Raw genomic sequence first — 24,491 nt, forward strand, 5'->3', positions numbered from 1 at the left:
ACAGTGTGAGTTGTGAGTTCTGACCGTTCTAACAGAAAACACTGGTCGAAAGAAAGAATAATAAATGTGTAATGCCACAGTGTTCATGTGTGTATGTGTGTGTGTGTGTTAAGTAACAAAAATTGTGCTCAGTTACACTGGCAGGCAAACACATGTCAAGTACCTCAGAGACTGTGTGTGTGTGTGTGTGTGTGTGTGTGTGTGTGTGTGTGTGTGTGTGTGTGTGTGTGTGTGTGTGTGTTTGCATGAGAGAAACACTTACTGAGGGCCTCAGTAATGGTGTGTGTGAAACTTTCCTCTTCGTCCTCTAAGCTTTGATTGGCCTTCAGAGGAATGGGTAGGAAACCATAGTGCTCCTTATTACACACAAACATCTGTACACCTACACACACACACACACACACACACACACACACACACACACACACACATTTTAGGAATTCTAAAACCATAATTCATAACATTTTCACAGTATATGAATTTAATGTGTTGTCTGTAATTGATAAGTCATAAGGAAGAAGGCGTGGCTCTTGTACTGTTAAGTTATGGTGTAGGAGGTGTGGCCTCTGTTCATCCCAAAGAAAAATGTGGGCCTTTGTCATTTCTAAATCTTAGTAAAGGAGGTGTGGCCTCTGTGTTTGTAACTCCAAGTAAATGAGATGTGGCTTTTGTCTGTTAGTCCCAGTGAAGGAGGCAGTGACTCTGTAAATCTCCATCTAAGTAAAGGAGACATGGTCTCTGTGTCTGAAAGTGACATGAAGCTACCTGGCTTCTGTACCTGATATTCTCCATCCAATCACATGTTTATGCAAATTATATAGCAGATGAAACTCAGAGACTCCATCCACCATAGAATAAAGACCGTAGTGTGAACATCGTGCAGTCTGATTGTGGCAGAAATCTCAGTGGTGTGAGAGCTGCAGGTGTGAGTGAATTGGATTCAAACACATTGATGTTATCAGCATCATTATCTGCTGCATCTGACTCACTCGAAGCAGAGCCAAACAAGCATAACAAGCTTGGAAGCCTAATGAGACTTTATTGGTCATATGGCCTGATTTAGTTGTGGCTGTCTGTGTGTGGGTGTTCTACTGTGGGTAATGATGTGTAAACCAAGCATCCCATAGGCTTATTATAAACTCACACGCACATGCACGCACACACACACACACACACACACACACACACACACACACACACACACACACACACACACAAAAACATGACCACACACACAAACAGCATACATCATTTGAGTTCTATTATGCAATGATAAATAAACAGGCATTTGAAGACTTAAAGATGAGACACACAAACACACCTGCTTGGCGAGCAGAAAAAGCAAACACCATGATATCGTCGAAGGCCCAGCTGTAGTCGGGATGTGGAGGGTAGAAAGCCAGATCGCGAGAGGCGCTGCGTCTCAAATCCAGCAGGAAGGTGGTGTGAATCATGGGAACAGGGAAGCAGCCCTGACGCCTCCACTCACGGATAGGCTGATAATCTGGGGTGCGCTTATAGTAGCCCTGCATAAGTGAGAGTATTAAAGAAAGACAGAAAGAAAGAAAGAAAGAAAGAAAGAAAGAAAGAAAGAAGAAAGAAAGAAAGAAAGAAAGAAAGAAAGATTACTAGAATTTAACATTCTAGATCCTTTAAGACCAAAACACAGTCTAAACACACATTTACACACCTTCCCACCTAGGAGCCATTTAGAATACCAAATACACCTACACAATCTTTCTGGAAAGAGAAGGAAACTGGAAAACGTAGCGAAAACCCCTGTGTGTGTACTAGGGATGGTAAGATTCATTGATTTGCATCCGTGAATCGCCATAAAAGTGATGCATCGATTTAATAAAGTGTGCTTCCGGTACAAGTTGGCGTTTATATCACAATGCATCATTTTTAACATATTTACATAGGTAAAAAATGACAGTATTTGTATATAATTATTAGTAGATGCACTATGTTTTATATTAGCGTTCTCTCAGCACCGTCGCTGCTACGTAAATGTGACGTATCACAGCGTTGCGGAGACCGAGGCGTGTCCTGAGAGTCACATAGAATACAGATTAACATGGCAGAGGTAGAGCTGCGTCTTCCTGGAGACAGAACATATTTTTTCTTTCGAACAAAGGCATGTTTGTAAAAAGGACATACATTAGAAGTCAGATGGCACTTAAGTCAATTGATGTCTGAACCAAAGAAATAAAAACGAACTATCAGTACCACATTGAATTGCAGAGCATCATATTTTTTCCATTTCCCAGTTTACTCCTCCCTCCAGAAATCACATTGTGTCGAGTTGAATCGAAATCAGATTGCACTGCATCGTAATGGGGTGAATTGTATCGCTTCGGATCAGTAGCTGCTTCATATGTATATTTAGTGTATCGTATTGTTGGCTCAGTTATGGAGATGCACATCCCGAGTGTGTGTGTGTACCTGAGAAGTGATGCCACACCAGAAGTTGGAGTAGAGAGACCGTGATTCTAACATGGGCGCCACCAGAGTCCGATTCTCCGCAATCAGGAGGTCCAAGACCAGCGGGTTGGTCAGGAGATTATCACTGTCCACAAACTGAATAAAAGAAAGGATGGAAACAGAAAGAGAGAGAGAGAGAGAGAGAGAGAGAGAGAGAGAGAGAGATATGCGAGTATATGAATATGTATGTCCTATGTATGGTTATGTATGTGACTAATAAAATTTGGATCTGAATTTGCACCCATGTCTTCTTAGCTTTCATGTCTGTGAATGAAGTAAAGTAAAAGAAAGAGGAATTGAAATAAATAATGATATATTTTGACAGAGTGCAGTTCTCTAACCAGTATGTAGTCGGCCCATCGGTGGCGTGCTGCCTCCAGAGCAGCCTGTCTGAGCTTAAGCACGTGGTTAAACCGGGACAGTGGCCAGTGCTTGGGCCCCCACTCATCTGTATAAGAGCTGTAATAAAACATCTGGATTAGAGGATTGTCCTTTAGGCATAGTGTGACCAAAAATTATAATGCTTGCAATGTCCTGTCCACCCCAGATGTTAGTAGCTGGTCAGAAATATTTTGTCTAAAAGTCTTGCTTAAAGGGGACATACAGTAACACACAGTTCTGGCCAATCTTATGTTAATCGTGAGACCCTATAATGTAGAATTGCATCCTTCATATCTCTGAAGACTCTATCAGTTTTATAAAAGAAAGATCCAGCTTTACACTTCTGTCTGAAAACAGTCAAGCTCCTGGAGGCATGCTGTGGGTGGAGCTAAAGAGTTGCAAGCATGCTCAGCTTTTGCGTAGCGATCGTCTGCAAGCTGTGGCGCGGCTATAAATAAAACGAACAAAAATCTTCTAGTCTTAAATGAACCATGGCTGACAATTAGATCCGTGCCGTGCATATCTGATCCAGATTTGGGTCCAGAAAAACAAGGTTCTCCTTCTCTCACATCCAAAAATACACTTCTTTGGAGACGTTCTTCTAAAGCAAGTCGTGTGCAAAGCTGTGATGACTTCTGTAACCGAATGAAGCACGGTGGTGGGTGTGCTCCTGCTCTTGCTCTGGTTGCTGTGCTTTCTCTCTTCTCAAAATCTTTCCAAAATGTTTACGAACCTAAAAGAAGTGTATTTGGAGTGTAATTTCGTTTTTTTGAAACTTGTAAATAATTCAGAATGCAGGAAATAGATCCACCCCTTTAAACCACATGCAGATAATGTAACCCAAGCCACTCATACTTGTAATGATTATAGTTAGGTATCACTCCACCCCTTTACTTTAGGCCCCGCCCCAAAAACAGTGAAATGAAATAAGTTAACTTCGTCCTGTTTTTACTGAACCAGGTCATTGATGTTTGTGTGTTTAGTCAAATTTTATGTGAAAGTGTGTGTGTGTGTGTGTGTGTCCCACCGAGGCTCCTCCATCGGTCTCCATTCCACATAGTGATATCTTCTTAAAGCCGATTTCATCCACTCTTTTAGAATAGCCGTGGTGTTGTCTATGTTATGATCTGTTGCTGCCCTGCAGGTAAGAAAAATCATACACACACACACACACACACACACACACACACACACACACACACACACACACACACACATTTAACATGCTTTCACAACAGAATACACTAAAACATACAAACATCAGAATATTCTAATACAATTACACTCATATACACACAAATACACCAGTGCACATACATACCAATATACACACCAATTACTCTAATATATACACAAATACACATACACACCAATACACACACCAATATACACAAATACATACACACCAATACACACACCAATATACACACCAATTACTCTAATATATACACAAATACACATACACACCAATACACACCAATTACTCCAATATATACAAATACACACACACCAATATACACCAATTACTCTAATATATACACAAATACATACACACACCAATATACACACCAATTACCCAAATATATGCACAAATTAAACAATATACAAATACACCTACCACACCAATATACACACCAATTACTCTAATATATACACAAATACACATACACCAATATACACACCAATTACTCTAATATATACACAAATACACATACACACCAATATACACACCAATTACTCTAATATACACAAATACACATACACCAATATACACACCAATTACTCTAATATATACACAAATTTACCAATACACAAATACACATACCAATATACACCAATTACTCTAATATATACACAAATACACATACACACCAATATACACACCAATTACTCTAATATATACACAAATACATACACACCAATATACACCAATTACTCTAATATATACACAAATACACATACACCAATATACACACAATTACTCTAGTATATACACAAATACATACACCAATATACACCAATTACTCTAATATATACACAAATTTACCAATACACAAATACACATATACACAATATACACACAATTACTCTAATATATACACAAATACACATACACACCAATATACACACAATTACTCTAATATATACACAAATACACATACACACAATATACACACCAATTACTCTAATATATACACAAATACACATACACACACCAATATATACACCAATTACTCTAATATATACACAAATACACATACCAATATACACACCAATTACTCTAATATATACACAAATACACATACACACCAATATACACACCAATTACACTAATATATACACAAATTTACCAATACACAAATACACATATACACCAATATACACACCAATTACTCTAATATATACACAAATACACATATACACCAATATACACACCAATTACTCTAATAAATGTATTACTCTAATGCATTTAAATCCGAAGACATTACAAGACCTTGGTGAGTCTTGTCTAAACAACACAGAACAGTAAAAAAAAACAATAAATCCATCTGAAAGTCACTGGAAGCTGCTCTATTTAAAGCTTCTGATGTACATATCCTACATATTTTTATGTTTGAGAATGATTATACCCTCTGATGGATTCATTCATTCATGTGCAGAGAGAAGAAAGACATCATCAAGGCCAGATTGTGTGTGTTGTACTGCAGTGTTCATGTTCCCAGAATTGTTTCCTAATTTCCCATGTGTTTCCATTAAACCTCACAATTACACCCTCACACACAACCATATGAATTAAATCATTAGAATTAACCACTTTTCAGTTGACTATGTTTCCAGACTCACAGCGTTGTTCTCCACACTGAGTCACGTTCCATTGTACCATATAAAATACTGTTTATTTGTTTGTTTGTTTAGACTTTATTGTACTAAGCATTAATCCAGCCTGTCTAAAATGCCCCGACTTACCCTCTATGTCATCTACTATCTTTCTAAAGCAGTCCTACTCTAAAAGTCTACTACTAAAAGTGTAATGTAGTCATAATGTTGTCATAATGTAATACCAATGTCATTTTAATGTAGTCATAATGTAGTCTTTATGTAGTCCTGCTGAAATCCTAATGTCTGTACCTACTGAAATTCTACTGGGAGTCTAACATAGTCATAACGCAGTCCTACTGCAATCCCCATGTTATTTCAAATTAATCATAATATCATTAGGACTACCAAATACAGTCCTAATGTAGTAATAATGCAGACCTACTGCAATCCTAATGTGATTGTAATGTAGCCTCAATAGATGCCTAATGTAGTCCAACTGCACAACTAATTTAATCCTAATGTAGCCTCAATATATGTCATAACGTTGTCCTAATGTAATAACATTTGTCATTTTAATTTTGTCATAATGTAGTCTGTTTGTAGCCCTACTACAATCCTTATATCTATTTTATCTTATTGCAATTCCACTGGAAGTCAAATGTAGTCATAAAGTAGTACTAATGCAGTCCTTCTATAATCCTAATGTGTCCTACTGCAATCATAATGCCTGTACCTACTGTAACCCTACTGGATGTCTAAAGTAGTCATAATGTAGTTCTCCTTTAACACTAATGTAATCCTAAATAAATCATAATACAGGCTAAATGTAGTCCCAATGTAGTACTAATACAATCCTAATGTACTCCTAATGTAGCCTCAATATATGCCTAATGTAGTCCTAATGCAGTCTTTATGTAGCTCCACTGCAATCCTAATATCTGTACCTATTTTAATCTTAATGCAATCTTACTGGAAGTGTATGTAGTCCTACTGCTATCCCAGTGTAGTCCAAATGTTGCCCTAGCATCGGCTAAATGTAGCCTCATAGTAGTTTAAATGTACTTTTAATGTATTCTAATGTAATTATGCTATTGTATCCCTAATGTAGTACACCTGCAATTCTAATGTGATTATGTAGTCCTTATGTAGTCCTAATGTAGTCCTAGAGCAATTCTTATTTTGTCCTAATGTACTCCTAATGTAACCCCAATATATCCCGAATGTACTTCTACTACAATTCTAATTTGGTCCCAGTGTAGTTCAAATGCACTTCTAGTTTAGTCCTAATGTAATCACACTGTATATCTAATATAATCCTAATGTAAACCTTATGTTGTGCTAATGTAAAGTACAAATATAGGCAAATGTAGTCCAACAAAGTTCCAGCATAGCCCCAGTGTAGTCTTAATGTACTTCTAATGTAGTCCAAATATAATTATACTTTAAATCTAAAGTAAAATAAATAAATAAAGCCCTGACGTAGCCCTGTTTCTCATTTATATTCCTAATGTATCCATAATGTAACCCTGTTATATTCCTAATGTAGCCTTATTTTATTCATAATGAAGCCCTAAAAATCCCTAATGAAGCCCTGAAAAAAGCCAAAGGCCTGTCCAATCAAATGCAATCATATATTTAAATGTACCTGTGTGTGCACGTTTGTGTGCACGTTTGTGTGTGTGTGTGTTTGTGTGTGTTTGTGTGTGTGTGTGTGTGTGTGTTTCTGTTTTTATCCCTTTTTTTGGAATCCTCCAAGCTGTGTCAACACAACATTTACCAGCCATGTACACCAGATTAGCACAACAAGCTAACGTCTCAATCCGTGTGTGTGTTTGTGTGTGTGTGTGTGTGTGTGTGTGTGTGTGTGTGTGTTTTCCAGTATTACCACAAAGCTCATCTCCTGTCTCTCTCATAGACAGACACACTTTCAGTGACTCTGTCTATGTGCGAGTAACAGACGGCTGTCGGAACGACTGTGGCGGAAAGTTCCAGTGTCGACTGGACAGAACAGGAACAGAGTGTAATCCAGCAAGTAAACAAACAAACAAACAAACATTCCAGGGCTTAATCTAAGTAGTGTACGCTCACTCACAACATCAAACACACTCTCACTCACATCACACACACACACACACACACACTCCCACTCACACACTCTCACTTGCACACCATCACACACACTCTCACTCACACACTCTCACTCAAACACTCACTTATACACTCACTTGCACACTATCACACACTCTCACTCAGACCATCACACACACTTAGACTGTCTCACACTCTCACTCACATCACACACACACACACTCCCACTCACACACTCTCACTTGCACACCATCACACTCTCACTCACACACTCTCACTCAAACACTCACTTATACACTCACTTGCACACTATCACACACACTCTCACTCAGACCATCACACACACTTAGACTGTCTCACACTCACTCACATCACACACACACACACTCCCACACACTCTCACTGCACACCATCACACACACTCTTATTTATACACTATCACTCACACACTCACTTATACACTTTTACTTGCACACTTGCACACCATCACATACACTCTCACTCAGACCATCACACACATTTACTCAGACTGTCTCACACTCTTACTCACACCATCACACACACTCTCACTCACTCTCACTCATACTCTTACTTGCACACCATCACACACTCACTCAGACCATCACACACACTTATTTAGACTGTCTCACACTCTCATTCACAACATCACACACACTCACTCACACTCTCACTCACACCATCACACACTCTCACTCACACTCTCACTCACACACTCTCACTCACACTATCACTCATACACATTAACACACTGGTACACAACATGACATAAACAACTGTGTTTTTTTCAAACACTTTTAAAAATACACATTTTTGCACATATTCCAAATGTACAAATGTGCACACACACACACACACACACACACACACACACACACACACACACACACACACACACACTGACACACACACTGACACACATACAAACATGACATTACTAGTGATAACCAGCTGTAGGTTTGGGTGTCTGACAAACAACTAAGTCCTTTCAGACAGCAGATAACAGTGTATAAACACTGCATTACACACACTGTACAATCAAATAACACACTGCTCAACTACTACTCAAATGTCTCACACACACACACACACACACACACACACACACACACACACACACACACACACAGATTTAAAGTCCCACACACTCAGGTCTTGTCATGACTTATTATCCAGACACCGATCGGGGTGCACAGTGACCTGTGCCAGTGTGTGTGTGTGTGTGTGTGTGTGTGTGTGTGTGTGTGTGTGTGTGTGTGTGTGTGTGTGCGTGTTTATGAGAGTGAGAGACAGATGGATAAGCGGTCTGAGTGTTTATCGTAGGTTTAGAAACACCTGTAACACATATTATGGGTGGAGATTCTCATCTACACACACCTTTTTCCAGCTGCTTACATCTCATAAATCTGGGAAAATAATAACCAGTATGTGTATAATGATGAACTATGTAGGCCGTGTGTGTGTGTGTGTGTGTGTGTGTGTGTGTGTGTGTGTGTGTGTGTGTTTCTGTGTGTGTGTGTGTAAGAGAGAGAGAGAGAGAGAGAGAGAGAGAGAGAGAGAGAGAGAGAGAGAGAGAGAGAGAGAGAGAGACAGAGAGAGACAGACAGAGATTTAAAATAAAAGGTGTGTTCAAGAAAGTACCAATCTTATTAAATCACACACACAAACACACACACAGCGAAAACAAATATATATCTATATATACATATAACTGTGAAGAAGTAAGTGTAGTGTTTTTGTGTGTGTTAATAGATAGATGTGTGGCCACACATCTATCTACCTATCCTCATTTTTTGTGCCATATGTGGTTCTTCCCCGAACTCTTCCCACAAACTTGAAGGCACACAGTTGTAAAGGTGCCGGCTCCATGAAGATACAGTTTACATGGCATGTAGTGGAAGATGTTTCTTGGCCTGCTATAGAGTTCTGACCTTAACCCTGTTGAACACCTTTGGAATGACTGCACCCCAGGCCTCTTCGCCTACATCAGTACATTACTGATACCGTTGTGGCTCAATTAGTCTTTAAAAATCTCCACAAAATCTAGTGGAAGATCTTCCAAGAACAGTGAAGGATTTTGGTACAGGAAATGTGGGTTAAATGTGGAATGGGACATTCACAAAACACGAATCTTATGCTATGGTGTCCACAATCTGTCCATATAGACACACAAATGCAAAACAAAACAGACCCATCTCTATGGCGCCCCTTGTGGACACAAGTACAAGAATTAAACATTCGTTTTATTTCCTTTCGACTTAAAGCAAACTAGCAGCAGGTATACACCAACGTGACCCTGCTGACTGGATATAAGTGCCGAACCTGCGTCTAAGTGTTCATGGTTTATATTTATTAGCGCATTTATTACCATTAGATCTACAGGGTTTTTTCAGAATGAAACCGGAGGAGGGGAAAGTGCCTGCTGAGAGGCTGGAACTCTCTCTCCTTCCTGCCCTCTGAAGTTTACTGTAGCCTCATTAAGATGCACCCGAAAGCACTTTTCCTTTCCTCACATCTGGACACCACATGAAACACATATACCTTTCACTATACCTCAACATACAAACACACACACACACACACACACACACACACACACACACACACATGGCAGGTCAAAGTCCATCCTGAAGGGGGTTGCAAAACAACCCTAAATATTAGTGATGCAATAAAGTGATAATGGACTGATGTACCTGTGCACTGGAAGATGAATTAATTCACCTGGCCTGGTTTCAATCACATAAAGGCTCCCTTTGTTTTGCAGATTGGAGCACAACCAACCCTCCATATACTGTATATTGTGTATAGATGACAAGAGACTGATGGGAAAGTGACAAACAATGTGTCTTGTGAAGATGTTTGGTGATATGGGGCGAGCCATTCTTGCGTGTGTGTGTGTGTGTGTGTGTGTGTGTGTGTGTGTGTGTGTGTGTGTGTGTGTGTATGTGTGTGTGTGTGTGTGTGCTGACGTGGCTCTGTTTGGGTAGAGGGGCTGTGGGGACTCGTAAAATTTGCAAATTTCTAAATACCACTTAGTCAACACAGCACCACAGGGCTACAAAACACACACACACACACACACACACACACACACACACACACATGACACACACAAACACACACACACACACACACACACACACACTAGAATGGTCCATATTACCAAGCATCTGCTGGCTATTTCACTGCAAGTTTTTCCATATCAAAATGTCTAGAAATGTCACATGAATCATGAAAAGTTCCAATAAACCAGTTGGGTTTTATTCATGTTTTAGATTAAGTTCAGTGGTGGATGAAGTACACAAACCATTTACAGTAGTTGAAGTACACATAGTTACACATAGTAGTTGAGTACACATTTCGCATCTGTGTATATGTTTGCACCTGACACCAAGACAAATTCCTAGCACTGTAAAATGCTTCCTGCTGTACCTGGCAATGAAACTTTTCCAGATTCTGATTAAAGTAGAGATACAGTATGTAAAATGTGACATCAGTAAAAGTGTCCCTTTAAACTTTCACTTGAGTAAAAATACAAAGGTTTTTGCCTTCAAATGTACTTAAGTATCCAAAGTACTGATTTATTATAACTATAATGTTTCTATTATCATTTTTGTCACAAGACTCTTAATCAACTCAGTTTATGTGAAAAGACTCGAATGTTACTTTTAAAACACTGATCTATTAGTAGAATGATATTAATGAATGACTGATTGGTTTCTATTTAAATGATCAAAAAACTCGAGTCCGGAGTTTCTTCCATCATTTCTTCCTCTCTGAATGTTCTGCTTGCTGTTGAACTGATGCTGAACTGTATATTTGTGCTAATTACGTAGATACCACCAAGCGTCATTCAGAACAAGTTTAAAACAAACTTTACAGAATGTACAGACATTTCTAGAATGATCTTCTCACTCTGATGTTCATCATGGCACCTCATGGTAAAGACTCTCTAAAGATTTTGAGAATTAGAATTGTTGTTCTCCACAAAGATGGCCGAGGCTTAAGAAGATCGGCAACACCATGAAACCAAGCTACAGTACAGTAGCCAGGGTCATACAGAGGTTTTCCAAGATGGGTTCCACTCGAAACAGACCTCACAAGGGTCCAGCAAAGAAGTTGAGTGATCGTGTTTGCTTTAAAAAACAGACGCATAAGTGCTGCAGTGCTTTAAGTCAGTTTGCATGGCCATCATCCCTGAAGGAAGCCTTTTCTGAAGCTGGCTCATAAGAAAGCCTGCAAACTGTTTGCTGAAAATGACCTGTTCAAGATCATGAATTACTGGAACCATGTCCAGTGGTCTGATGAGACTAAGATAAACTTGTTAGTCTCAGATGGTGTCCAGCATGTGTGACGACACCCTGGTGAGAAGTACCAAAAAAAAGTTGTGTGTTGCCTACAGTCAAGCATGGTGGTGGTAGCATCATGGTCTGGGGCTGTACGAGTGCTGCTGGTGCTGGGGAGCTGCAGTTCATTGAGAGAAACATGGATTCCAACATGTACTGTGACATTCTGAAGCAGATTGTGATGTTCAGAAATGTTTATTAATAATAAACTTAGTTAATAAAAAAAGAAAAAGAAAACGACAAGCGATTTCATGCTTTGCATAGGTCTTTTTTTATCCAGCAAACTTTTACGTGTGATCGCTCGCTCACGTATTTAGGAAACGATTTCAACTCATATAAACGTATTATTTTTTACACCAGAGTCAGAGTAAATGCTGGATGCTGATTGGCTGGAAATCAGTTGAATCAGTGATCTAAATAAATGGCTGCTTATATACAATGATAACCATATTGTACATACAGTTTCAGTTCCATACAAAGTAAGAAAGCTGTTGTAAACATTTCCGAATGCTTTCAAGCTCGCTGAGCTGTGTGGTAAATAAATAGGTTGAGACACGAAATGAATTTGAAGAAGTGGAGAAGAAAACTAGAATGAGACATAAAGTATATGACGAAAAACGCCACCAGGGCTTATTATCAACAGCTCCATTATATTATATATATATATATAGAGAGAGATGTGGCACAAACACACATTAATTCACATACACACAACACACACACACACACACACACACACACACACACACACACACACACTTTCTAATGGTTTTTCAATAGCAGCTGTAGCTTGTCAATGCTAAAACTTGGGCATGCTATAGGAGTCCTAAAACTTTTTTTCGGTGACATTATTTTTTCTTTCTTTATGAAAGTAATGACATGGGTCGGAGTGACTACCAGTATTATTGTGTAGATTTTATTACGATTTTAAATGTATTTATTTTGCCTCCTAATGGGAAATTAGTATATTTTGTTCTGCGCCGTACAGACAAATGAGCATCAATTTTCATGAGATACACAGTCTATTAAAAGAGCATTTTTAGTACCATAACGACATGTTTTCATATTCATTGCCATGTAAATAAAATAATTTACGTTATGTTAAATGTACCATTCTGTTGGTTGGTTGGTGAATCTCACAATTAATTAAAATTACCTTAATAACTGAGAAAATGTTTAATTTAAAAGCCAAATTGTATTATCAAATACAGATATGATATGAGTAAAACATATTTAAAATGGAATTTTTGGAGGGCCGTTACAAATGTGGGCCGTTGTTTGAGGACCCCTGGTATAAAGTAATAATCCAGGATTGTGATCATTTGCTTACTTATATATTATATATTGAATTATTTTTAACTTCCTTTACAGTGCTGCTTTTTGCTCAAAACTGTGTCTGGATATTAAGTAGAAAAATAAACATAGCACCATTAGCACTGTGGGTTAGCGAGCTAACATCAGGTAACGAGCCCCTGTTGTTTACATCTTGAAACATCGTTTCCATTTAGTACAAATGTGAGCTCTGTGCAGTAATGTTCTAGGCTTTTTTTTATACTGTGCGTATTTAAGACCCAGTGTATAACAATCCTGGCCTGAACAGGAAAACAGACCATCGTGTCTCGTCTACTGGCTTTTAGGGAGCTGGCTGCCTTCTCTGGGATTTAAAATGCAGCGCAGGGACCATCAGAGCTGGACCTGACTTCGCTTCGGCTTCTGGTTAAAGTAATGAAATGACAACAATTCTGGGTCGATCCAGATTTCTGTGCCCTGAGGGAAGCAGTGAGGCAGAACAGAGTGGAGAGGAAAGGCGCTATGCACACGCACACACACACACACACACACACACACACACACACACACACACGCACGCACGCACGCAATGGAAAACACTAACACACAAGTGCAGATCTCATAAAACGTTTACATTGCATGCAAAAAATGCACATGCATGATCTTATACTCATGGCATGAAAATGTCTAGCAGCAACTAGGCTTTTATTCAAAGCTGGGCAGCTGACAACACACACACACACACACACACACACACACACACACACACACACACACACACACACACACACACACACACAATAGAAGCATAATCATACAAAATCCCACATGTATACCAAAACAGATGTAAATATGACATCACTCACTCTCTCACACACACACACACACACACACACACACACACACACACACACACACACACAGACCACTTTAAGCCATCTTACCTATTATCTAAATAGAATTTCCCAAAACCCACACACTCGAAGATATGCTTTCTTACCACACACCTGTTTTTCAAGGAAAATAACCTCTTTTTGAAGAATAGACCAATCAGAGATCATTTAATTCAACTCACCCATAAGAGTCCAATCTTTTTTAAGATTGAAGATCTTTGCTTTACTTTGTCTTAAATGTCAGAGGTCATAAAATGCTCTAATGGACAAAATGACATTATTTTGCACTTCATTTTACAACATCTATTTAAATGATTTATGAAATCAGCAACGTGCCACAGACCTGCTGTGACGTTTTAATGTTATTGCACTGTTATTCGTGTCTGTGATTCATTGTAAAGTCATTTCTCTTCATTTACGCTGACAAACAGCTCAAAATAAATCAGTTCCATCAACACGCTAGACGTTTTTAGGAATCGGGGTTCACCTTAAATGAGGCGTTTTGAAGAGTTGAATCATTTGTAAATGATTCGTTCTCAGCAAATCAGAGCAGATGGGTTACGCTAGCCAGAAGAATGATCTCTTTTTTTCCTGAAGCTCAGTCCAACCTCACTTTCTGTCCTATATCAATCTGATTTCTCATTTTCCTGAACTCAATCCAATCTCTTTGTCCTATCTCAATCTGATCTCTCTTTTTCCTTAAGCTCAGACCAAGCTCTTTTTCTGTCTTATCGCATTCTGATCTCTCCATCCAATCTCTCCTTCTGTCCTATCTCAATCTCATCTCTCTTTTTCCTGAAACCCAGTCCAATCCCTCTTTCTCTACTATCTCAATCTGATCTCTTTTTTTTTTTACTGAAGCTTAGAACAAGCACTCATTTTGTTTTATCCCAAGCTGATCATTCTTTTTCCCAAAGCTCAGTCCAATCTCACTTTCAGAAAGACAGACCTTAGTCTGAATAGAGTATAGACTGAAATCGGTCCAATCTCTTAATCTTATCTTTATCTTTTTTTCTCTGAAGTTTAGTCCAGTCTCTATTTCTGTCCTATCTTAATCAGATCTATTTTTCCAAAGCTCAGTCTGATCTCTTTTTTTTGCTGAAACTAAGCAAACTTATTCCCTGTACAAAATCTTTCTAAATCTTGTAGCTTATAATTTTGGCAGAGTTTAACACACACACACACACACACACACACACACTCTCTCTCTCTCTCTCTCAGAGAGTGAGAGAGATAAATTCCCTTCATTCCAGCAAAAGGTGAACAATGAGCTCCAGGTGAAACACCTGTACACTGCAGGCTCAGAGGAATTCACTGACTCCATACAGCGCTAAAACTCAGAGCGAAACACGTGTTCTTCATAAATCTCTCTCACAGATAGGACGTGTCATAATCAGACTCGTCATGCAAAGGCCTGTTATTGGTAGTAAATTAATCAGGATGCAGTGTGGATCCGATTAACAATTGGTCTGGAGGGTTTCAAGTTTATTAGGTCTGACATGTACTGTATATATACACACACACACACACAATAAACAAACAGTCAAATCTGATCTCTGCATCTGGTCATATTCAGAAGGAAATCAGAAACTGAAAAAAATAAAAACTCATTTTCCTCAAACCTTACATTTCTTTTAAAGTCCAGTCCAATTGCTCTTTCTGTCTAATCACCACCTTATCTCTCTTTTTCTAGAAGCCCAGTCCAATCTCTCTTTTTGTCCTATCTGAAAATGATCTGTCTTTTTTCTGAAGCTGAGTCCGATCGACTTTTACTGATGATGAAGCCTATCATGGCCCTGAAGATCAAATCTGAATTATTTTTCTCTCATACATCAGTCTTTTTTTCCTGCCCAAATCTGATCTATTTATATATCAATGCTCAGTCTGATCTCTTTGAAGTGGCATCTAGTATCCCGAAGCCCAGTTTATCTCTCAGTCTTGTAAAACTATTTGATCTTTCTCTTCTTTCTCTGTTCTTGTTCCTAAAGCACAGTCTAATATTACTATCTCATAGCTCAGTCTGATCCCTTCATATTTTCATTCTCATGTTACATCATACTCCTGAAGCTTAATCTGATCTCTGTCTTGTAAAACTCTGTATTCTCTCTCTCTCTCTCTCTCTCTCTCTCTCTCTCTCTCTCTCTCTCCTTCTTTTTCTCTCTCTTTCGTGATTATCAGTCTGATCGCTTATAGTTTAACCTAATCACTGCATATTTTGATGCTTAGCCTGACCTCATTTCTGTAGCTTAGATGAGCTTTCTCTCTCTCTCTCTCTCCCTTGCTTTCTCTCTCTTTTTTCTAACGCTCAGTCTGATCTCTCTCACAGTCTTATGAATCTTTTCTCACAGACTGCCTCAAAATGCACCCTTCAGTTTTCTCGGTCTGATAAACACAATGAGCAAACAATGCAAAATATCTGACCTCGTTAGCATGTCTGTCTCAAGACTCGCTTTTCCCCCCTTTTTTTCTTTGTTTTAGGACTCTGTCTCTCTTCCACCTTTTTACGCAACAACAGTGACTTGAAATAGAGGTTAGAAATGTCCAGTAGCTTCTCCAAGCACATGACAGACCATAGTCTAAGTGCTGCATCCAATTAGAGAACAGGATGCTGTGCATGTCTAATCATTTTTTCGATGACAGAAAGTCATGATTTTTACTAAGTCTGATTGCTTTGGTTTGAGGAATGTGGCTTGTGGTGACCCTGCACCAACTACCCCTCCCGGGCTATTCTTTTATCTAATTCCAGACATTCTTTTGCAGGGCACAAAGTTTTTCTCCCTCTCAGAAGTTTCTCCCTCTATCACTCTTTCAATCTAACATTTTTTTAGAATGTTTGTTCTAACTTAAACCACTTAAAATAAATAAGAGAAAAGTCTTAGTCTTTTTTTATTTCCAGGCAAGAACTGTTTTTTTCTTTTGCCTCCAAAACTTTTTAAAGGTAGTTATTAAAACTAATTATTATATCTTAACATCTGAAAGTCTTTCTTATTGTTTTACTCAACAAAGTTTTTTTACTTAAAATAATTAAATGTACTATTTTATGTTTAAAAAATTCTGATTTCTTCAAAATCACATTGTTGTGGACAGCAGTACAAGCGACGTCTTCTATTTTAAATAAAAGTATAAAAAAGGAACATCAGGAGGTGAATAAGTTACAGAGAGAAAGACAGTACTGCTTTGCGTGAACATAAAGCAACCAAAATCTGTCTTTTTGTCCCTACTGGCCTTTCGAAATATTACAAAATATCATTCAAATTAAAGTTTGAATCTCATCATTTTTAAATTCAGCCAGGCCTGCAATACAGCCCTGAGGTATGCCGTGTTTTAGAAAACCAGAAAATTTTTTCAGAAGACAGTAAATCTATACTGCTATTCAAGCTGCACATAAGTTTTATTTCTATAGTATTTTCCATTGAGAAGATATACTGCAGTGGTTGCTGAAATGTGACTGGTGTACTCACTTTTGTGAGATACTGCATATATATATTTATTACAGAAGCTAAGTCTGATATCTCTTTCCATCTCTCTCCTATAGCTTTCTATTTTAATTTTCAGTCTGCCATCTCTTTGATCTCTTTGCTGCAGCTCAGTCTCTCTCTCTTTCTCTCTCTCTCTCTCTCTCTCTCTCTCTCTCTCTCTCTCTCTCTCTCTCTCTCTCTCAAGATTGTTAATGCCAGTCTGATCTCTTGTTACTGAAGCTCAGACAGTCTCTATATCTCTTTCAATCTTTCTCTGATAGCTTGTTCTAAACTTGCTGTCTTGTGAAACTTTGCATGATCTCTCTCCTAATTCCCAGCCTGCTTTCTCTCTCTCTCTCTCTCTCTCTCTCTCTCTCTCTCTCTCTCTCACTTTCTTATTCTCCAAAAGCTCAGTCTAATACCTCTCACTGTCTTATGAATCATTTAACGCATACTGCATCAAGCTGCACTCATGAGTTTCCTCAGTCTGCTAAACACAAACCTCATTAGCATGTCTGTCTCGAGACTCATCATTTTTTCCTCGTTCTGTTTTTCACCTTTTACACAACATGACTCATAAAAAAAAGGTAAGAAATAACCAGCAACTTGTCCAAGCACACCACAGTCTGAGTGCTGCATCCAGTCAAAGAACAGGGTGAACTTTATTTGTCCAATGACAAAAAGTCCTGTTTTAGCTATGTCTGATTAGCGACGCCTGTCTGCTAGGTTTGATGGAACGTCTGTCTGTCTGTCTGTCTGTCTGTCTGTCTGTCTGTCTGTCTCTCTCTCCCCTTACTCTTTCATTTCACGATAATGTAACTGAAAGCCCTGTCATGTAAAATACATACTTCAAGAGACATCTATACACATTTTTGCACACAGAAACACTTCCTTTCTGCAACATAAAGACTGCACGCTGAGCTCCTGGCCTGTGGCGGTGTAATGACGGAGTTTATGTCATCTTTTCCCAGCCCATAATCGAGGAGTCCTGTTTGAAAGCGGTGCAGCTCCCTCATTAACACACCTGGCTCCGAAAACTGTAACCGCTTTAAACACAATCGTGTTGTGTTCGCTTTCCAAGCCGCAAGCTTATCCACCGGTGTTATGGGTGTTTAAGTTCATATTACTCTGTTTACAATTACGGCTTGGAAATATGGATCACTTTCAGCGCCAGTCTCCGTGTGGGATTCATCAGCTGCTGCTTATGTAAGGGAATAAAATCCTAGTGGTTTGCTGTTTGCAGGAAAAATATTCAACAACAGCTTTTTTCCCCTTTTTTCTTAAGTGTTTTATTCCCCTTACACCACAGCAACCGACCACGAGTACAATTTATTACTTATTATAGATTCTGATGTTATGTTACGTTCTCACTTAGGTTATAGCAGTAGTATAGCATGTATTAGGGGTGGTAAGAGTCAGCGATTCGCATCGGCATTTAAGTAAAATTGCCGTTTGTGCCGATTTTTAATATATACGCAGTAAAAACGATTTTCTTCATATATAATTATTAGTAGATGCGCTATACTTTTATTATTTAGAAAGTGGCCAATCATTTGTGACCAATATTTTGTGTGTAGATCGATTTCTCCTCGCTAAACTGTTTTTCAAACGTGTTCTCTCAGCACCACTGCTGCTACGTAAATATGATGTACGATAACAATCACTGATGAAGCGGAGCCACTTTTTAATTTACCAACACTAACAAAATTCTTTCTATTGTATAACAATACGTCATAGTTCCATACTGGTGCTTCATTCAAATTATACCAACATGATGATTCTTTAAATCTCTATTTATTTCAATGAATAAATCAGTTGAAACAACACAAGACCATTAATTCAATGTTAGGAAATTAAATGAATTAAAAAGTTGTAATATAATTTTATTTAATAATAACAATATTTTTGTTTTTAAATGAAATAATCTTTACATCTTCTTCTTCTTCTTTTGGCTGCTCCCATTAGGGGGCGCCACAGCGGATCATCCATCTCCATACCCCCCTGTCCTCTACATCTGCCTCTTTTAACCCAACTACCTGCATGTCTTCCCTCACCACATCCATGAACCTCCTCCTTGATCTTCCTCTTTTCCTCCTTCCTGGTGGCTCCATCCTCAGCATTCTTCTACCAATATAACTCATGTCCAAACCATCTCAATCTCACCTCCCTTACCTTGTCACCAAAACATCCTACATGCTCTGTCCCTCTAATAAACTAGCAGCCAAAAGAAGAAGAAGTCCATCGTTGTCACTCCCAACGAAAACCTCAACATCTTCAGCTCTGCTACCTCCAGCTCCACCTCCTGTCTTTTACTCAATGCCACTGTCTCTAAACCATACAACATCTCAGGTCTCACCACAGTCCTATAAACGAAATAATCTTTACATAAATTAATGAATCAATTAAATCAGTTCATTCAAGTTGGATGATGGTAAGGAAATGTTTGGGTTGACAAACCTATAAAACGGAGCATTTGGCCTAATCAAACTCATTTGTGCTGAATAAATATAAATGTAATTTTATTGCATGTAGAAACTTTTTCACTGATTAAAAAGAAAGTTAACGAATTCAGACTTTATTTTTATACTTTCTTTTGGCTTTTTCCATTAGGGAGAAAAAAAGACGTTTAAAAATGCAGCTTGACAAAATCCCAGCTCCAGCAAGCAAGGCACTAAATGCTCAACTGTATAAATCAGACAATTGTAGGTTGTTCTGGAGAAGGGCATCTGCTGTTAATGTAAATCTAAATGTAAAAATTGAATCTACAACTCTGAAAGTGGAGACTCCCTCTAAAAGTGGCACATAAATTGCATTAAAAAAAGCTAGATTGCTGTATGTTGTAAAATGTTGATAAAACTATTTAAATCCTGTTCTCATGTACAATATGGCAGAGATAAACAGTCGTTCAGTCAGAAACCTCTCTCTACTCTCTCTTCAATCATAGAACAAAATACACCAACAAAAACTGAGAAACCATAAAAGGTAAACTCTCCTGTCCTATATTTAGCTTACTCATGAAATCACACTTTTTAACAGTGGACACTGGCTGGGCCAAAGAGATCACACACACACGACACATGCAAGCAATAATCCATCAGCAAATAGTGTACAAATGAAAGAGAAACAGACGAATGGTTTTTGGAGTTAGTAATGTATAAAATCTGCACAATGAAGGCTAATTAATATTCCACTGTTCTTACAAATACCAACTAATTGAGTGAACGAGTTAATGAAAGGGTGAGCGAGGGATGAAAGGAGTATGTGAATAAGTGATTGAGTGAGCGAGAGTGTGAAAGAAGGAGTGAGTGACTGGGTGAGTAAATGGGTGAGTAAGTTAATGGGTAAGTGAGTGGGTGAGTAAGTGGGTGAGTGAGTGACTGGGTGAGTGAGTGGGTGAGTAAATGAGTGAGTGAGTGAGTGGGTGAGTGAGTGAGTGGGTGAGTGAGTGACTGGGTGAGTGAGTGGGTGAGTAAATGAGTGAGTGAGTGAGTGGGTGAGTAAATGAATGAGTGAGAGAGTAAGTGAGTGAGTGGTGAGTGGTGAGTGAGTAAGTGGGTGAGTGAGTGGTGAGTGAGTGGTGAGTGAGTGAGTGAGTGAGTGAGTGGTGAGTGAGTGAGTGAGTGAGTGGGTAAATGAGTAAGTAAATGAGTAAGTGAGTGAGTGAGTGAGTGAGTAAGTGGGTGAGTGAGTGAGTGAGTGGGTAAATGAGTAAGTAAATGGTGAGTGAGTGAGTGAGTGAGTGAGTGAGTAAATGACTGAGTGAGTGAGTGGGTGAGTGAGTGAGTGAGTGAGTGAGTGAGTGAGTGAGTGAGTGAGTGAGTGGTGAGTGAGTAAATGACTGAGTGAGTGGTGAGTGGGTGAGTGAGTGAGTGAGTAAATGACTGTGTGAGTGAGTGAGTGGTGAGTAAGTGAGTGAGTAAATGACTGAGTGGTGAGTGAGTGGGTGAGTGAGTGAGTGAGTAAGTAAATGAGTGAGTGAGTGGGTAAATGAGTAAGTGAGTGAGTAAGGAGTGAGTGAGTGAGTGAGTAAGTGGGTGAGTGAGTGAGTGAGTGGGTAAATGAGTAAGTAAATGAGTGAGTGAGTGGAGTGAGTGAGTGAGTGAGTAAATGACTGAGTGAGTGAGTGGGTGAGTGAGTGAGTGAGTGAGTGAGTGAGTGAGTGAGTGAGTGAGTGAGTGAGTGAGTAAATGACTGAGTGAGTGAGTGAGTGGGTGAGTGAGTGAGTGAGTAAATGACTGTGTGAGTGAGTGAGTGGGTGAGTAAGTGAGTGAGTAAATGAGTGAGTGAGTGGAGTGAGTGGGTGAGTAAGTGAGTGAGTAAATGACTGAGTGAGTGAGTGAGTGGGTGAGTAAGTGAGTGAGTAAATGACTGAGTGGTGAGTGAGTGAGTGGTGAGTGAGTGGTGAGTGAGTGAGTAAGTAAATGAGTCGGTGAGTGAGTGAGTAAATGACTGAGTGAGTGAGTGAGTGAGTGAGTGAGTGAGTAAATGACTGAGTGAGTGAGTGAGCGAGTGAGTACATGAGTCGGTGAGTGAGTGAGGAGTGAGTGAGTGAGTGAGTGAGTGAGTAAATGACTGAGTGAGTGAGTGGTGAGTGAGTGAGTGAGTGAGTGAGTCTGTGAGTGAGTGAGTGAGTGGAGTGAGTGAGTGAGTGAGTGAGTGAGAGTGAGTGAGTAAGTGAGTGGGTGGGTGAGAGATTGAGTGAGTGAGTGAGTGGTGGTGAGTGAGTGGTGAGTGGTGGTGGTGGTGAGTGGTGAGTAAGTGAGTGAGTAAGTGAGAGTGAGTGAGTGGTGGTGGTGGTGAGTAAATGAGTGAGTGAGTGGTGAGTGAGTGAGTGAGTGGTGAGTGAGTGAGTGAATGAGTGAGTGAGTTAGTAAATGACTGAGTGAGTGAGTGAGTGAGTGAGTGAGTGAGTGAGTGGGTGAGTGAGTGAGTGGAGTGAGTGAGTGGTGAGTGAGTGAGTGAGTGAGTGAGGTGAGTGAGTGAGGAGTGAGTGAGTGAGTGAGGAGGAGTGAGTGAGTGGTGAGTGAGTGAGTAAATGAGTGAGTGAGGAGGAGTGAGTGAGTGAGTGAGTGAGTGAGTGAGTGAATGAGTGAGTGAGTGAGTAAATGAGTGAGTGAGGAGTGAGTGAGTGAGTGAGTGAGTGAGTGGGTGGGTGGGTGGATAAGTGAGTGAGTGAGTAAGTGAGTGAGTAAGTGAGTGAGTGGGTGGGTGAGAGATTGAGGAGTGAGTGAGTGAGTGGGTGAGTGAGTGGGTGGGTGAGAGATTGAGTGAGTGAGTGAGTGAGTGAGTGAGTGAGTGAGGAGTGAGTGAGTGAGTGAGTGAGTGAGTGAGTGAGTAAATGAGTGAGTGAGGAGGAGTGAGTGAGTGAGGTGAGTGAGTGAGTGAGTGAGGAGTGAGTGGGTGAGTGAGTGGGTGGGTGGGTGGATAAGTGAGTGAGTGAGTAAGTGAGTGAGTGAGTGAGTGAGTGAGTGAGTGGGTGGATGGGTGGGTAAGTGAGTGAGTAAATGAGTCGGTGAATGAGTGAGTAAATAAGTGAGTGAATTAGTAAGTAAGTGAGAGAGGAAGAGAGGGAGGTAAAATTGAGAGTGATGTTGAACAGGGAGTTTTGAGAATTTAATTTCTGATCTGAGAAACTCTGTAATTAATGATGCAGTATAATGAAGACTGAGCTGCATGACTAAACCGACTCTCGAACCCGAGCCATGTCACATTATTCACACTCAATGTTCTTCTATTCACCCATTTCATAAAAACAACAAAACACCCAGATGCATGTTGGGTAGAAGCAGACCTGCTCTCTCTGTTCCTGTTTTTCCTGCTGTCTCTCTGGGGACCAACACCCTTTTGATGTCCGAGTAAAACCCCTCACTGCTAAGGCAGCAGAAACGCCTTTCATGTACATTTAACATGTCATTAAAGCCAAGCAGGTACACGTGAACAGTTGAGCGTCGTAAAACCTCACAGCAGGTTACAGCAGATACTGAAGGGGTTCTTTAACACCATCACAACAGGAGACATGCTGTAATCACCAGTGCAACAATCTTTACCGAATATGCACAGCATGGGGAAAGCAATGTGCCTGCAAAGCCCTCCATTATCCAGCATGGTCCAATCCAATAAGAACAACCTCTACAGCCACATCACTGACTACAGATTTGACTTATTTACTCACAATTTATTTTCCTATTCAAAACTCTCATTTTGCTGTCTAATACACTATATGAACAAAAGTATTGGGACACCTGACTTTTCCAGACAAAATTTCCCAGTTACCACAAAGTTAGAGACCCGCATGTCTCAGTCTGTGGAAGCATGAAACTTGAACTAGGAGTCCCATACCTGTTCCAGCATGACAAGACCCCTGTGCACAAAGCCAGATCCATAAACATATGCTTCACATGGGTTGGTGTGGAAGATCTCCTGCTATAGAGCTCTGATCTCAACCCTATTGAACATGATGAACTGCACATCGGAACCTGACTTTACTAACACTCTTGTGGCTGAATGAGCACAAATCTTCCCAAAATCTAGTGCAACATTGTAATAACACAATAATAATAATAATAATAATAATAATAATAATAATAATAATAATAATAATACAAACATTTGACAAGCTTAAAATGAAATAGCAAAAACACTTGCCACTCACACACTCACACACACACACACGCTCGCGCGCAGGCAGTACACACTGTGCTCATTGTAGCCTG

General features: G+C 39.5%; 1 protein-coding gene across 2 annotated transcripts in view; it reads right to left on the bottom strand.

The window, feature by feature from the left end:
• colgalt2b (collagen beta(1-O)galactosyltransferase 2b) overlaps window positions 1–24,491 on the bottom strand; it is a 38,152-nt gene that overhangs the window by 7,921 nt on the left and 5,740 nt on the right. For both annotated transcript variants that reach the window (XM_046872427.1, XM_046872426.1), the window contains 5 exons: window positions 3,893–4,003; window positions 2,826–2,943; window positions 2,446–2,580; window positions 1,322–1,526; window positions 263–382 (listed from right to left, as the gene is read on the bottom strand). In XM_046872427.1, coding sequence (XP_046728383.1) covers window positions 263–382; window positions 1,322–1,526; window positions 2,446–2,580; window positions 2,826–2,943; window positions 3,893–4,003 — 689 coding nt within the window. The remainder of the gene's footprint in view (window positions 1–262; window positions 383–1,321; window positions 1,527–2,445; window positions 2,581–2,825; window positions 2,944–3,892; window positions 4,004–24,491) is intronic.

This window comes from Silurus meridionalis, chromosome 17 (assembly GCF_014805685.1).
Source record: "Silurus meridionalis isolate SWU-2019-XX chromosome 17, ASM1480568v1, whole genome shotgun sequence".
NCBI classification, from domain to species: Eukaryota; Metazoa; Chordata; class Actinopteri; order Siluriformes; family Siluridae; genus Silurus; species Silurus meridionalis.